Source organism: Danio rerio, chromosome 20 (assembly GCF_049306965.1).
Source record: "Danio rerio strain Tuebingen ecotype United States chromosome 20, GRCz12tu, whole genome shotgun sequence".
NCBI lineage: Eukaryota > Metazoa > Chordata > Actinopteri > Cypriniformes > Danionidae > Danio > Danio rerio.
Window position 1 is genome coordinate 44937916 of NC_133195.1, and position 17407 is coordinate 44955322.

Here is a 17407-nt window from a genome sequence, read left to right on the forward strand (position 1 = left end):
ACTTTATTAGGGACTTCTATGATCTTTATTTTCTATTTGTCATGCTTTTTTAGTGTTAATGTTTTTATATATATAGTTTTTTACTGTTTTGTTCTAGGGTCCGTTCTTCTTACGTGGATTACTCAGTTAGCTGGATTTGGTTATTGACGATTTGATTTGACCATAATCCAGGATCGTTTCGTTCTTCAAAACTGATCTGAGAGTTGTTGTCATAGCAACTGTTCTGCTAGCTCAAACCTGGTCGGAAGCAGGTTTAATTCATATAAACAAGATTAGATCGGCTCAGTTCAAGCAAAGATAATACAGAAAGTATGTACCGGATTCTGATATTTTCTTACAGTAGTAGTTATATACACTTGGGAAAATACTACATTTTTTAAAACTATATATTATAGTTATAGTTGTAGTTATTAATAAAATAAATAAAGTTATATATTAATAAAACTTATGCAATCTGCACCCCACAAAATGAAAGTACAAAGACTGCCACCTGGTGGTGCAAAGAGAAAACTTATTGATATGTACTTTTTAGATCGCTTTAGTACAATTTGTGTGTGATAATAGAAATGCAGAATATGTGACTTTTCAAAAGCAATAATACATTTATGCAGTCATAAACATGTTTTGACAGTTAATATGATGGTGATTTGATGCTTCATAAAAGTTGCAGACACCTTTACCAATATCAAAATGCTTTTGTAAACATCCAAGTATTCTTTACACCAATTAAAAAACGGCTACTATAATACTACTATGGGTACTATAATAAGGAAAATCCGCTCTAACTGTAAAACTAAATAAACTGCTCTTTACACATGAAAGGGACAATCATGCAGCCCACAACAAGGTTTAAAGTTATTGCGTGTCATATTTAACAAACCGTTTCCAATGAATTTAATGTAATTTTGCTCACATGGATAATTGAATATTAATCAGATGATGTCATCATGCTGCTTTGCCGTCAGCCAATCGTTGCTTTGCTGATCATGATTTCGAGGATCGATAGATCTGTCCTTCACAACAGCGATCTCAGATCAGTTCATCCAGACATTTTAATCGATTCACGAACTTGTTTGAAGCACCAAATTAGCCTGAGATCAGTTATCAAGATTAAAAGATCCAGGATCTGCCAAATCATCTTAGATCATTTAAGCGAGCTACGAAGAACGAATCCCTGTTCTTTGTTTCGATCAAAATATCATTAGGGACAATTTATTAACATTTAGTTTTTAATTACATATTAATTTGTTTTTTAATTATTAAATTCAATGCATTTTCAGTTTAGTTTAGTTTTATGTTTAGTTTAGTTTAGTTTTTGTCTTTTTTCGTTTCATATTTCTGTATTTATTCCACATTACATATTATTTTCCATATTGTTTTGTTTTTAAATTCGATAATATTCTTGTTTTGTTTCATTTCGTTTAGTTTCATTCAAAATGTCTTCATGCACAATTTATTAACTTGTAATTACATATTTAATTATTTTTTATTATTAAATTCAATGTTTTTTAAGTTTAGTTTTGTTTCATGTTGTGTATTATTTTGTTGCATTTGTTTTGTTTTGTTTTGTTCAAAATATCTTCATGAACAATTTATTTAATAGAAAAATTATGGACAGTTTTTATTTAATATTTAACTATTTTATAATGAATACATTTATTTCATTTTTACCCAGAATTAAATTTTTTTTTTTTCTCTTTGTGTGGCCAAACCACTATGACTTTCATTCTTCTGGGGAGCATTTAAATTCTGAAGTAATTCCATAACCAAACCATTTTGGTTGCCATTCATTTCCATTGTATTTTTAAATATATATTAATATTAGTGTATTAGATATAGTGGGAATCAACACTTTTGTCAACATTTTTAAAAATCTTCTTGAACTTACCCTGTAATTACAACTTTTAACTTTTACAACTAAGTTTATTTAATTGAAATAATTGTTTTAAAATGTGCATTTAATTTAATGTTTATTTATTTAATTTAGTTTTGTTGTTTTGTTTTGTTCAAAATGTCTTTATGGACAATTTATTTACAATTCATTTTAAATGATTTATTATTAAATCAAATTCAATTTCACCCTAAAATCAAATTTAACATTTGCTAATATTAATGCCAAACCACCATGACTTTCATGCTTTTGTGGGGTATATATTTTAAAGAAACCATTATTTGATATAATCAAACAGTTTTGGTTTCCTCAAATGTCATTGTATTTTTTTATTTATTAGTGTATTAACTAATAGTGGGAATCAATATTTTTGTCAACATTCTTCAAAACGTCTTCTTTAATTTTAATTACAACTTTTAAGTAAATTTAATTGAAATAAATGTTTATTGTATTATATTTTTTGCTTGTCTTCTTGAACTTATCCTGTAATTACAATTTTAAAGTTAACTTAATTCAAATAAATATTTAATTGTTGAAATTTCCCCACTAAAAATGTATTTGTCATTCATCATTTATTCAAGGTTTTTTCAAACCAGTGCAGACTTGAATTTTCCTGTGGAATAAAAATAATATATTTTCAAGAAAGTTTAATTTAAAACCCTTTTGGTTCCCATTATTATACTGTACATGTTCCTAATATTTTCTATCAATACAGTGGAAATCAAAGGGAATTAAATGCTTTGTTTCTAAAAAATATGTTTACATGTTATTTAAATGTATTTTAATTTCAATGAGAAATATCTAATCTTATTAGATAAACCGACTTATATAAATTATTTAATATTTCTTAATACACTTTCCATTTTCAATTACATGTTTATTTTGCTAGTATGAATTATGAATGCTAGTATGAATGGCTAAAATGTTTTAGCTGATGTTAACATGTTTTAGTTGTTGCTAGTATGAATTAGCATGATTTTACTATGTTCATCACAAAGATAACATGTTATTAACTTGTTCCTACCATATTGTTAGCATTAAATTAACAATCTGTTAACATGTTGTTAAAGTTTCTAGCATAATTTATCAAACTGCTTTTAAAACATGTCTAACACATATAAGCTGATGTTAACATGTTTTAGAATATTGCTAGTATGAATTATCATGATTTTGCTATGGTCATTGCAAACATTGCATCAATTAGCATGTTGTCAGCATGTTTCATGGATTGTTAGCATTAAATTAGCAAGCTGTTAACATGTTGATGATGTTTCTAGTATCATCTATCTAGCTTTTTAAAACATGGCTAAAACTTTTAGCTGATATTACCATGTTGTGGTTGTTGCAAGTATGAACTAGCATGCTTTTACTATGTTAATCACAAAGATAACATCTTATTAACCTGTTGCTAGCATATTGTTAGCATTAAATTAATAATCTTTTAACATGTTGATAATGTTTCTAGCAATTACATGTTTATTTTCCTTGTTGAAAATCTTGTCTAAATGTGTCACATTATAGATAGTAAAATGCTGCAAATGCTGTTAGATGTTGATTTGCTGTTTCTTAAGTCATCTACAAGCACCTGTTAGAACAAATACAGTATTTCCTAAACCCTCTGCAGTGTTTTCTGAATAATTAAAAAGAAGATTGCATCAGTGAAAGCCAAACTAGCATTGTGGTTTCATTCTGAATCCATCAGATGATTCTGTGCACATTTACCAAACAGACTTCAAATGCAGCAGCAAACGTCCTGCGGTCTGAATTATCTCTTAAATATCTTTCAAAGAATGGCACAGTCAGCCATCATAGTCCTCCAAGGCATTTCTGGCACTTGTTTCTGAATGGAGTCTAATTTATGGGTGTCATCAAAAAGATACGTGCTTGGTTTGATTTATAACACGGTCATTGAGAGGAACCCTGATGGCCAGTTTAATATCGTGTTTGTCATACATATATTCTCTCATTCATGACACACTGTAATGCCTATTTAATGGTAGTGCGGCAAGGATTCAGCTCAACACACAGACACACAGCAGATCTTTAATGGAATTGATCTTCAGTCACTGTGACATTTTCAGACTGCGGCTCATAATGATCGACTCCCAGGGGTCTCTGCTAGTTTTTGTTAATCTTTGCTGATCAAAAGCTGAATTGCTCAGATGTCACATCTCTTGGAGGCTTGAACATAAACAATAACAACATTTGCAGGTGAAGTCGTTGGATTGAGGTCTAAATATCTGAGGTCAAACAGCTTGGTCACGGTTTTTCAAATCAGACACGTCAATCAAAGAGTATTTAGATTCAGCAAGTGCTTATTCTTATCCAATTACATGCTACTGTTTTCCAGATGAGCTTCCTGTCATCTTACTAAAAGATGTCCACATGTCATTGTACAGTTTGAATTACAGTTTAGCACCGGTATGTTCAGAAATCCAATAAAAGTACAGTAAATAAACAGTAAAGTTTATTGACAAGTTTATCGTTGTTTGTTTTTGGCTTTGGTATAGACAGCCTAACATCTTAGGTTTAAAAAAATAGCTAAATAGGTTTGTTTTAACATGTTGCTAGAATGACCCAACACACTACTAACCTGATTTAGCACATTGTTTGTATGTTTCTAGCAGTATATATACATTGTTTACATGTTTTATCATGTTCCTAGAACGTTTAATGGATTATTTATTGCATTGCTAGCATAATTTATCACATTGCTAGCCTTTATAACATGGCTACAATGTTTTAGCTGATGTTAACATGCTTTAGTATGTTGCTAGCATGAATTAACATGCTTTAATATTATAAATTAATAAATTAGAATTTTTTTACCATGTTCATAAACATATCACAGATTAACACGTTGTTAGCATGTTCCTAGCATTGTTACCATACATAAACAAATTGTTAGCTTGCTGGTAATATTTCTAGTTTGTTTAAAACTTGCACTTATGGGTATGAATCACACATTGAACCCAAAGGTTTTGTTTGTCTAATTATATCTACATCTAAACAGCATAGTATTTAGAGAGCACATTTTAACATGTTTTAGCATGCTGCTTTGATGACATAGCATATAACAATATATTAACTAAATTTGCTAAATGTTTTATAAGGATCACATGGTCTGTTCTATTAAATGATTTAACATGCTAACTCCATGCTATGGCCTTCTCAAAATACTGATTAAAATAACATATATAATTACAAATATAAAACCCCATTGTTTCCTTAAAAATACATTAACTGTGAAATAATTACCTTCTCTCAAAGCATTCTCTAAAAAAAAGCAGGCTATTTTTCACCTTTTGTGTTTTTTAAAACAGAAGAATACAGTTTTCACATGAACTCTGCAATGGTGGAAGTGAAGGAAAGGTTGGAAAGACAATGAACGATAGAGAAGTTCTTTCATAAAGTTGACAGCGAGAGCATAGATGAAAAGGGAGAAAGAGCTAATGTGTACATGAACAATTAATGAGGATGAATTCGGAGACACTGTGTGAGGGGGAAAATGGAAAAGAGACATGAGAGAGAGACCAAGAAAGAAACCACGTGATGGTTAAATATAGAGAGACAGCTGAGAGAATAGTTTTGGTTGTCTCTTGAGACACACCAATTGGCTGACCAGAGTTTTGGTTGTCTCTTGAGATGTGCCAATTGCGCCAGAAACGTGTTTATTTAATTTTATTTTACTTTTTTATTTTATTTTTGTAGGGGCGATGCAGTGGCACAGAAGGTAGTGATGTCGCCTCAGAGCAAGAAGATCTCTGGTTCGAGCCCCGGCTGGGTCAGTTAACGTTTCTGTGTGGAGTTTGCATGTTCTCCCTGCGTTTGCGTGTGTTTCCTACGAATACTCCGGTTTCCCCCACAGTCCAAAGACATGTTTCCTAGAGATAAGTTGCAGCTGGAAGGGCATCCGCTGCGTAAAACAAGTGCTGGATAAGTTGGCGGTTCATTCCGCTGTAGAACCCCGGATCAATAAAGGAACTAAGCCGAAAAGAAAATGAATGAATGAATTTTATTTTCTATTTTATTATTTATTTTCTATTTTCTATTATTTTCATTCATTCATTTATTTTATTTTTGGCTTAATCACTTTATAAATCTGGGGTCACCACAGTGGAATGAACCGCCAACTTATCTAGCATATGTTTTACGCAGCGGATGCCCTTCCAGCCGCAACCCATCACTGGGAAACATCCATACAAACTCATTCACACACACACTCATACACTGCGGTCAATTTTAGCATACCCAATTCACCTGTAACACATGTCTTTTGACTTGTGGGGGAAATCGGAGCACCCAGAGGAAACCCATGCGAACACGGGGAGAAAATGCAAACTCCACACAGAAACGCCAACCGACCCAGCCGAGGCTCGAACCAGCGACCTTCTTGCTGCGAGGCGAACATGCTACCCACTGCGCAACCGCGTCAGTTTCTTTCCTCTGTTCGTGAACAAAACTGCTCACGAGCTCTCAAATATACGCTGCTCGCGTGCAAAACTCCTCGCACACTCTCAAAATACTGGCTGCTTACGTGAGAATGATTTGCTCTTGCTCCGTCAGATGATGCAGACTTACAATTTGTGCCTTGTGTTTCCTCTTCCTTTCGTGCTTTTGCTCTCCAGAGATTCTCCTGTTAAATTGGTTATCCCAAGAATGTGATATGGTTTATACTTTGTTACACTATTTATTAACAATACACGAAAAACTAAAAGGTTAAGGTAAATTCTATAATAAATACTAGTGTTTTTGATGTGTTATGTATACTGCCTATGTTTTAGGCTAGTATTATTTACAACTCCTTGTAATGAATGCTCCAGCATTTAGTATTAAGAAGAGTGAACTGATAAAATGAAATACAAAGTGTAGTCTTACTGCAGTAAAGTGTGGTGAATTGTTGTATAACACTTTATTGTCATAAACTACAGCATTGAGTCATTTGTTTATATTACAGTTGTGTGTTACGATTGCAGCTATAGTATTACCACAACCGATTGATTGAAGTACTTTACTACAGTACTGTTCAAAACACAGTACATGCCAACAATTGTGTTCAGGTGGCCTGTGGAACAGCTTTTACTAAAAATGAAGAGGATGACAAGTAAATTGCCCTTCAAAATCTCATCAACAATGTGGAAGACAGCAGAGACTAGTTCACTTTACTGTGGTTGCCATGATAAAATGGGATTGATTGTGAGATTTATTTGAAGAGTGAATAGTACAGTAGGCTATAATACCTTATCAAGTGTGTCACTATTTTCTATCACAGTTACATTTTTTATATTTTTTAAATTAAATGTATTCTTTACATCCAATTTCAATTCTCTGTGTATTTAAGTGTTTGAAACCTGAAGTATACTAATAACATACAGCCAAAAATGTTATTGTTTGTTAGAATAAAAATCTAAATGTAGGACTATTTTTAGCATTTTGGTTATTTTTAATAAATAGTTTAACAATATAAATCATTTCAAAAAGCACGTAAGAAAGAGGAAACACAAAAAAAATTATGAGTCTGCATAGCATCTCACTGAGCGAGCAGTGTATTGAGTGTACGCAAGAAAATTTGTGCATAAGCAGTGTATATTTGAGAGCTCGCGAGCAGTTTTGTCAACGAACAGAAGAAATCGGCACGCGAGCAAAGAGATTCGCTCGCTAGTATTACATGAATGCACTCTCAACTTGCATTACTGCGTTCACGACATTTGTCAGTGAAATAACGCCATATATTGGTGAATAAGTAGTTTGAACAAGCAGCAAATGGCATTTATTGAGTAAAGATCGCTGCATGACTATATGTGTATCTTATTGATTTGTTGTTTCTGTTTTTAGGAGCTGCATAAACAGTTGGAGGAGGTGACTAAGGACGCAGAGATCGTGGAGATCAGGCAGAGGGAGGGCGAATGTGAGCTGGAGGCTTCCAGAGACAGAGTGCAACAGCAGGCCACAGAGATCCTGCTCAAAGCCAGTGAGATACCCACACACACAGTCTCACGGTCCACTGTTTATTCCCACTCCACTCACTTTCATTGATTTATACTTCTGTGTCACTTTAGTCTGCTAATCCATTCTAAATATGTTAAATGCTTGCTTGAAGCTGAATTTATCAGTCTATTCTTGAATAGGTCTTTGTTTGGTTCTTATTCTAGCTTTTCTCATTGTACTTGTTCACTTGTGGATTTTATTTTACATGGTTTCCGCTGTATTCATTCTTCCATGGTAGGGCACCACACCAAAATTGAGGTTTCAAACAGAATACAGTATTACAATTAAAATTAAAAATACATTTAGACTTTTAATTGATTAAACAGATAAAGGTTGTAGGGGTATCAAACAATTAATATAATTAATCGCATACAAAATAAAAGTTTTTTTATCATTTATGAATGTGTTCTATGTATATTTATTACCGCGTACAAACTACTAAGATCTGCAAAATAAAAAATTAAAATCTGGTTGTTGAATAGCCATGCGATATTCTGCAATTTCAGAACTAGTACAGCCTCTTTACTCTTTTGTATTACTCCGCCTACATAAAGTGACAGATCAATAAAGTTTGACAAATATTGCCGCTGTTGGACAGCATAATGTACTTTTGAGGCTTTTTAGGTGAGAATATAGATGTTTAGATCACAACTGCGCAGTTTGTTTATAAGGATAGTGCCTATTTTGAATATTCATAATTTGGGAGATTCAGGCGGCCAGCATGTCATACTGAGCAGAGCAAAGATGGTTGATGTTTAGCCACAAGATGGCGATAAAGGCAGTATAATAAGTCCTTAAGGGAAAAAAGTACTTTCTCAGTGTAATTTTCAAACTACAGCTGAGTGAATCATTACAGAACAGGTAAGTGACATTCTATGTTAATCTCTCTCTTTTGTATTTTGTAGTGCTGCACTGATTATATACCGTAGTAATCTGGTAGTGATTGCGCTGCTTTGGCTTTTTTGGGGGTTTATTATTGTGAAATCCCGATCGGAGTAGAGAAATACTGGGAAATCTCTGTAGACTGATGGCATTTCATACCGTTATACAGCCTTATAATCTTAAAATGTCAGCAAAATCACCTGTTTTGTCATCACTTTAGATATTACGCTAGAGAATCATTCAATACTAGCCCTAAAGTGACGTGTGTGAAGTAGTGACGGTTTCTGCTGTTCTGACCATCAGCTGCAGATGTGAAGGAATAGCAGAAGAAAGTAGTTCCTCATACAAAAGGGTTTTTAGACTCTCCGCGTTTGATTTTCTTTTTTTAGATTCACAATTATGCCATCAAACTGTTGTATAAAAGCAGTATCACACTCGTAGCCGAGTGATGTGGCTGCATATCGTCACTGGTGGGACACTAAGGCACTCGGCTGTGACCTCGAGCCAATGCACGCCTCCCACCAGTGGCGATATACAGCCGTATCGGACTGCTGCTAATGTGACTTTGCTCATATGTATATAGTTGCCCTGGAACTTTCCCCTGGAACTTTATGGAATTTTACTCATTTAAATTCGATTGAATATTTTTTCTCTTACACTTTCATCGGGGTGTACTATTTTTTGCATTGTGATCTTAAATAATTCTTAATTTATTTGGTTCGAGTATTTTCAGTTTTTGGCTTTAGTGCTGGCTAATCTAATGCATATACACAGATATAATATTGTTAATTGAAAATAATGGTCTTTAAGGGCTGTACTCATTTACACTGAGCACTTGTATTATTATGTAACTGTATTTTTCATATCCCTTTCTCTGTATTCAAATCTAAGCTGTTGATTGGCTAAAAGAAAACAATTTTAAAATACCCCCCAAAAAATCTAGTGTTTTTCTTTTAGTAAAGGTGAACTGAATGAAGTGATCAGATTAATGCCACCTCTCGCTCGATTGCCCATCGATGTTGACAGTAAAGTTTGCGGAGCCCGATCAGCTCCTGGTATCCAGGCAACAGCAGCTGCGTGTTCTGGAATGATCCCTGCGGGCGGCAGAGTCCAGCTGAGCCTGTCACACCTGAATCCAAGCACACTCCTGATCCTTCATCCACGAGGAACAACAGAGCACCAAGTGCTCGGCTCACACGTTCAGCTTCTGTTTAGTGCAATTACATGTTTATTAATGGCTATAAAATGATGAAATGAGCAATTCCAAGCAAATGCCATGAAAGGAATTAAGTTTTGAACAAAATAGCAAAGCTCTTTCTAATTTTTTGCTCGTATTTTACAGTACTGCAAAAATACTCAAAAATGTGATTTAAAAAAAGTCACACAATTGCCAATTTCTCATCTGTCACATCTATAACAGAGAGGTGTCACATCCATGATGAATATTTTCCCTCATAAATGCAAAAATGTCAAATAATATAAAATCAATCATTTTTGTTCTATAGACAGCCAACTCTCATCCTCCATATTATTGTTTCTTTTGGGTTGTGCAGTTTAATTCACAGAATTCCCACAAAGTATATTGTATACTGTAAACTCACTAACTTTTTTGTCACATCCATAACGCATGTTTATTTTCCTCATATAAAATATAAATTATTTACAGATTGATTTCTTTCTGATTCCATAACTCAGTGGTTAGTAGTTTTTAAACAGATGTTACAATATAATGTTAACATAGACTCACTGGCCACTTTATTAGGTACACCTGTCCAACTGCTCATTAACGCAAATTTCTAATCGGACAAATACATGGCAGGAATTCAATGCACTAAATGTGGCATGGTTGTTGGTGCCAGACAGCCTGATTTCAGTATTTCAGAAACTGCTGATCTACTTGGATTTTCATGCGCATCCATCTCTAGTGTTCACAGAGAATGGTCCAAAAGAGAGAAAATATCCAGTGAGGGGCAGTTCTGTGAGCGCAAATGCGCAAAAGGTGAGAGGACAATGGCCAAACTGGTTCCACTTGATAGAAAGGCAACAGTAACTCAATCGTGAGTATCGTGTCAATGCCACAGCCTACCTGAGTATTGTTGCTGACCATGTCCATCCCTTTATGACTACAGTGAACCCATCTTCTGATGGCTACTTCCAACAGGATAACGCACCATGTCATAAAGTGCAAATCATCTCAGACTGGTTTCTTGAAAATGACAATGAGTTCACTGTACTCAAATGGCCTCCACAGTCACCAGACCTCAATCCAATAGAGCACCTTTGGGAGCTGGTGGAACAGAGATTCGCATCATGGATGTGCAGCCGACAAATCTGCAGCAACTGTGTGATGCAATCATGTCAATATGCACTAAAATCTCTGAGGAATATTTCCAGTATCTTGTTGAATCCATACCACAAAAAAATTAAGGCAGTTCTGAAGACAAAAGGGGGGTCCAAACCGGTACAAGTAAGGTGTACCTAATAAAGTGGCCGGCGAGTGTACACTTTCTCTGTGAATTTATGCTTTACGTTTTTATGGCAAATGTCACCCATAACACTAGAATTAGCAAGATTTTTGTCTGTGTATTGACCACCAGGCCAGTTCACAAATTATTACAAATTTCTGCACAGAAACATCCAAAAAATATCAGCAGATTCTCTCTAGCTCTGAGTAAGCCACTGGATTTAAGTGAGAATTGGTACTCTGGAGTTATAATTGAGGTTTATATGCTTCAGTGATCAGATTCGCTGGTTAGAAAGGAGGATCTTTGACTCTGTCTGGCCTTTGCATTAGATGAAATTCACAGCCATGGCTTTCTGTGGTTTAGGTCAGATCGGGAGTCTTCAGGCCACTCAGATGACCCATGAGGCCGTCATTCGGGACCTGGAGTCGGAAAAGTCTCGTCTGAAGGACAAGGTGTTGCGTCTGGAGGAGGAGAGAGGAGCGCTGCAGAACAAATGTCAGACGCTGGACGACCGGCAGAGACAGCAGATCGTCACACTGGAGAAGGTATGAATCCATATGCTGGATTAGTATCTGCTCGGGGTGTTTTGTCACGCATCATATATACAATTGAAGTCAGAATTATCAGCCCTATGAATTATTAGCCCTCCTGTATATTTTTCCCCCAATCTCTGTTTAATGGAAAGAAGATTTTTTTTCAACACATTTCTAAATATAATAGTTTTAATAACTAATTTCTAATAACTGATTTATTTTATCTTTGCCATGATGACAGGACATGATATTACCCTAAATAATTTTCAAGACACTAGTATTCAGCGACATTTAAAGGCTTAACTAGGTTTATTAGCCAAGTTAGGGTAATTAGGCAAGTTATTGTATATGTAACAGTAGGACACTGGACAATAGAGTTGGGGATCCAAGTGCAGTTTATTAAAGTATAATGTCAAAAGCAGGAGCACAAAAAAGTAATACAAAGTATGTAGTCAAAATACAGGCAATGGTCAGACTAGGTGAACAAGACGAGGATCAAAACATGGCAAGATAAACAAGGAAAAATGCTTCGCAATGCAACACGGTGTGAACAAGACTCAGCAATATGTATGTGAATGTGAGTTGTATATATTGTCCATGTAATTAGTGAAGAAGAGCTGCAGCTGTGTGTGTGTGTGTTAGTGTCCGGATTATTGTGGGGAATAGAAAATACTAAATTTATTTCCTTTTTTTTTTACATTTAAACCTTAAACTCATATAATGCTATTTTTCATACATATAAAATGGTTCAAGCTGTCATATTGCTTTCTAAATAATAGTATGTTTATCTATGTTTAACTGTGATTATCTATGTTTATCTAAGATTATCTATATAATTGTCCTACTACTACTAATACAAGACTACTAAGTAGGAAAATCATAGTTTGTAGTGTGGCTCAAAAAACGAAGTTAAGAAAAGCTCTTGCAACATTTCTACCACTGTCATTTGGTTTGAGATATTACATCAAAAGCAACGTCATTTTTAAATGTAAAAATATTTTTGCGAGCACAATTTCTATTTTACCATAAGATCCTGAAGCGTAGTGCGTTTATATAAGACAGATGGAGCCATGAAAAACAGCTCAAGTTTGCAGAATCTGCAAGTTTCTCAAACATCAATCTTCCGCAGAACCATTTATTTCACATGAGCTCCTCTGAGACGTCGTTAGCTTACGCTTTAAGCATATACAAGTCCATCTCTCGTGTTTAACACTAGCTGCTTTATCACAGCTAAATCCAGACCTCCATGTTTAATTCAAAATGCTCCATCCTCACCACAGGCATTTGCAAAATGTGTCTCTTTGTGGATGGTTGATTTGATTGAACAGGAATTTTTATTTCTCAGTGGTTTCTCTGAGCTTGGCAATCATTTTTCTTCTGCGGAGACAGCATGGCTATTTATTTTACTCGCTATACGGTATGGCATTGTGTGCTGTTTTCACGCAACAGTCAGCTCTAGCAGTTTGGCTTTTTGGCTGTCCTGTCGCATGTGAGTTTTTCTTTCATTATTAATATGTTGAGAGCCCCAATAAAAAGATCGTGGGAATGTAGTCTTGTTTTTGCTCCTGAAATATCCATCTCAGCAGTTTTCGAAGCAGACTTTTTTGGGGTGGGGAAACTTTTGAGTTGTGGTGGATTATCTCCCTCAGCATGTTTAATGAAGAATAAATGGGAGCAATTGTCTACTTTGAAGAATAAAGATGCATTTTAAAGGTCTGTTGAGAGTAAAATAAAGTTTTTTAGATGTTATTGTCAGAATTGTTAGTTTTTAAGATGAGTTAGTGTGCACCAAAATTGTTGCAAAATTCACGTTAAGGAGATATAAAACTGATAAACATGTGAAGCTTGTAGTTTGTCACTTCAGCCTAAATGGATCACCGGTTAGATATTATTCACGTCACCTCATTCTTCAGTTTCTCATCAAATTGTGATCATTTAAATGCTCTCTACACTGTAAACCCTAATAAGTCAAGACTACTTAAACGATTTGAGGAAAGTGATTCCCTCATTTGGTTTGAGTAATGGGAAATCAACAGCTCAATTAATTGGATTGACCAAACATGGTCTCTTCATTGAACTAACTTAAATGTTTAAGTACAGATAACTTAAAACATCTCTATATATATGCATCTATTCTAACATTAGAATAGCATGTATATAAATGAAGATAAATGTATACAAGCGTTTAAATTTCTACCTAATAATTGACCTTTTCTCTTTGTTTTGTCAGATGGGTTTAGGTAGTGCCTCTGTCCTGCCGATGCTTCAGCAAAATTCAGCATCACAAGCAAAATGACCGCCATTTGTCATATAAGATAAATTAGCTCAGTTGTCAAAACAGAATTTCAAGTGTGACCAATCATTTAAACAGAGTTTGGTGAATTGTTTTAACAAATAAAAATGGTATGTTCAGAGAACTTTAAATATTAATTAAAAGTTTTTTGCTACCTGTTTAAGTTTTGATGCCAAAGCATGGTAAGTAGGGTCAGCATGGTGGTGCATTGCGAAGCGCTCTTGCCTCACAGCAAGAAAGTCACTGGTTCGAGCCTTGGCTGGGTCAGTTGGTATTTCTGTGTAGGTTTCCTCTGGGTGCTCTGGTTTCCCCCATCCGCCAGAATGACGCTTCACATTTTTTGCGCTTGAGTTCAACCACTCTCACTGACAGAGCAGTGATAAAACAAAATGCTATTGACTGCTTTTTTTTTAAAGGTGGAGGAGCAACACTATGTCCCACTTTCTGTTCATGTTTAGGTTGAGATTATGTCAAACATTGAAGAATAATTCATATTTCAAAGCACAAGACCATTAAAAAAAGTAATTTGAATAACATTAATTTAAGCTTCAAAAAAGCAATTAAACTTGGGTTTGCATTTAAGATCCAAAAGTGCTCAAAGTTTTGTTTTCGTGTGAGAATTATCCGGCTTGACTAAATGTGTTAGTGTAATGAACTGTGTTTGTACACAGTTTTATGCTAGCAGTCAATTAGCCTACAAGGTGACTTCATAGTTTCTCCTCTCAATTATCTTTATATCAATCCACACTCAAATATATATATATATATATATATATATATATATATATATATATATATATATATATATATATATATATATATATATATATATATATATATATATATATATATGTATATATATGTGTATATATATATATATATATATATATATATATATATGTATATATATGTATATATATGTATATATATATATATATATATATATATATATATATATATATATATATATATATATATATATATATCTTTTACTTGTTTAAACTACATATTAAAAATGAGCTGAAACACAATTTTTGAGATTTCATTAGGACAACTTGATTTTTTAATGTTTATTCCACACACATTTGTTAAAAGTATTAAGTTAACTTAATCGATTTGTGTTGGGAAACCATGATTGAATTGTGTGGAACACTGCATTTTTTTACAGTGTATATATTGTGAATAATGAGTCAAGTTATATTTTTGTTTCTGGTAAATGGAATTTTAGTTTTAATTAATTACATTAATCACTCTTGAAATATTGCAATTTTTTCCTTGAAATAATTCAACAAGTACTCATGCAAACCAAATTAAAATCAATATTTAGTTATTGCAGGAACTTTTGCTTTCAGCGCATTAACCTTATACTACTCTAATTTCTATAACTACCCTCGTCTCCATTACATAATGTTGGTGTGTTTAGTTTTTCTTGTTCATAAACATTTTTTATTAAGATCTACTTAAATGTGCAGAATGTGATTTGCCAAAATGCAAATAGGTTAGCATATTATTTTTGAAACACAGGCCCTCCTCTCCCGTCCATAGCCATGCCTCCTGAAACATGAGTGTGTGCACCTTAAAGATGACAGCAGACAACCAACTAGTTCTTGTCATTAGCCAGTTAGAAAACTTTACAGTATGTTATAATATTGCAATTCTGAACGAAATAAAAATATATATTTTTTATATCTATATTAAATATAGCACGTTTTCAGTTGTGTAGCTTGTCATAATGGTCTCACTCTCTCATGCGCTTTGTCCTAAAGGGACTACTGTATGCTTATAATGGTTGGCTGGCGGCCTGCAGGAATACTTACATGATATGTCAGACCGAATATCCAAAGTAGCATGGTAAATATAGGGAGCACGTCACAGGCTGTCGTTGTTCAAAAATCAACCACTGTGAATATAAAACAAACTTCACCTCAGCAAAGCAGACTAGTCAGACTAGTGTTATTTACTGATGTATGGTTGTTAAACTAAATAAAAATCTACTTTATCGAAGCTGTATAAGGACCTTATGAAACTGAAAATAGTCACATCAATCTTTCACCGGAAGATTTCGGTGGCTGAATAACGCTTCTGTGCATATAACCCATTCGTAGCACAACACAATCTACATCAGCTTTGCGTGACTAAAGCTGTTTTAAAACAGAACATTACCTGTTTAAAATAAATACTTCAGCTATGGTGTTCCACCAGTGTACAAAAGTAACTCCAATCTTCATTCAGGATTTGAACAAGTTTTAATTTGTCAGTTGATTTTACTGTAACTGTAATTGTCTCATCTGTACATGAATGCATGGCAAATGGCGGATCTGCATAAAGAGATGCGCTGTTATAAAAATCTACATTTGCTGACAGACAATTTGGGCTACTTATCAGAATTATGGGGATTATCAGCCTGACAAAATTTAATTGGATGAACATTTTGTAGACTTATTCCTTACCCAGAATATAAAAACACATATAAATACATTTAGATCATTTACTTTAATCATTACTATTGGAATGTGAAGAGACTTTCAACCAGCACAACAAACAATGTTTCTGAAGACAATCACCTATTGCACCTTTTACAATTTCTATTTTAGTGCTTCTTCGTTATGCTTGATTGATTGTATAATCTTTGTAATGTTACTTAGGGTGACAATTTTAACATCTGTCCAGGGACAACAGATTAAAAATAGCCTTTCGGCTAATTCTGGTGTATTGCCGCAATGCTGATTAATGCACGCTGTCTCTGGCAAATAAATGAATAAATAAATACGGATCAGGGTCAGGAAAAATTCTCCTTAAATAGATAGTTCACCCAGATATTAAAATGACCCCATTACTTACTCTCCCTCATGTGGTTTTAAACCATTACGAGGTTTATTTCTTCAGTTGAACACAAAGTGAAGTTTATGTATAAACAAATATCGAGAGGATCACGTGCTTATGATTGCTAGCAGCTGACCCGCATTATCCAATTCACTACGATCCAATCAGATGACTCCTAAACTACTATAAATACCCTGGGGTTTATTCTATTGCTATCTTCGTCTTGAAGAGTCCCCCCTTCCTCCCCTACTCCTCCTTCTTAGACGGGTGACACGGTGGCCCAGTGCCTAGCACTGTCGCCTCACAGCAAGAATGTCTCTGGTTCCTGGCTTTACCAAAACTAGCAGACATTTCTGTGCGGAGTTTTGCACTTCTCCCCGTGCTCACATGGGTTTCCCCCGGGTTCCCCGGTTTCCTCCCACCGCCTAAAAACATGCAATTAAGTCAATTGAACAATCCAAATTGTCAACATAGACACGCTTCTAGTTAGTAATTAGTTTCAAGAGCATTCACTTGCTACAGCAGGGGAGTT

The 17407-nt window shown here is 34.3% G+C and overlaps 1 protein-coding gene across 4 annotated transcripts in view; it reads left to right on the top strand.

Annotated features, from left to right (window-relative positions):
• Window positions 1-17407, top strand: part of fam184ab (family with sequence similarity 184 member Ab) — a 250893-nt gene that overhangs the window by 94672 nt on the left and 138814 nt on the right. For all 4 annotated transcript variants that reach the window (XR_012396026.1, XR_012396027.1, XM_678210.10 and 1 more), the window contains exons 4-5: window positions 7727-7862; window positions 11590-11771. Coding sequence is in view for 2 of the 4 variants with exons in the window: in XM_678210.10 (XP_683302.2) it covers window positions 7727-7862; window positions 11590-11771 (318 nt within the window). In the remaining 2 variants the exon portion in view is untranslated. The remainder of the gene's footprint in view (window positions 1-7726; window positions 7863-11589; window positions 11772-17407) is intronic.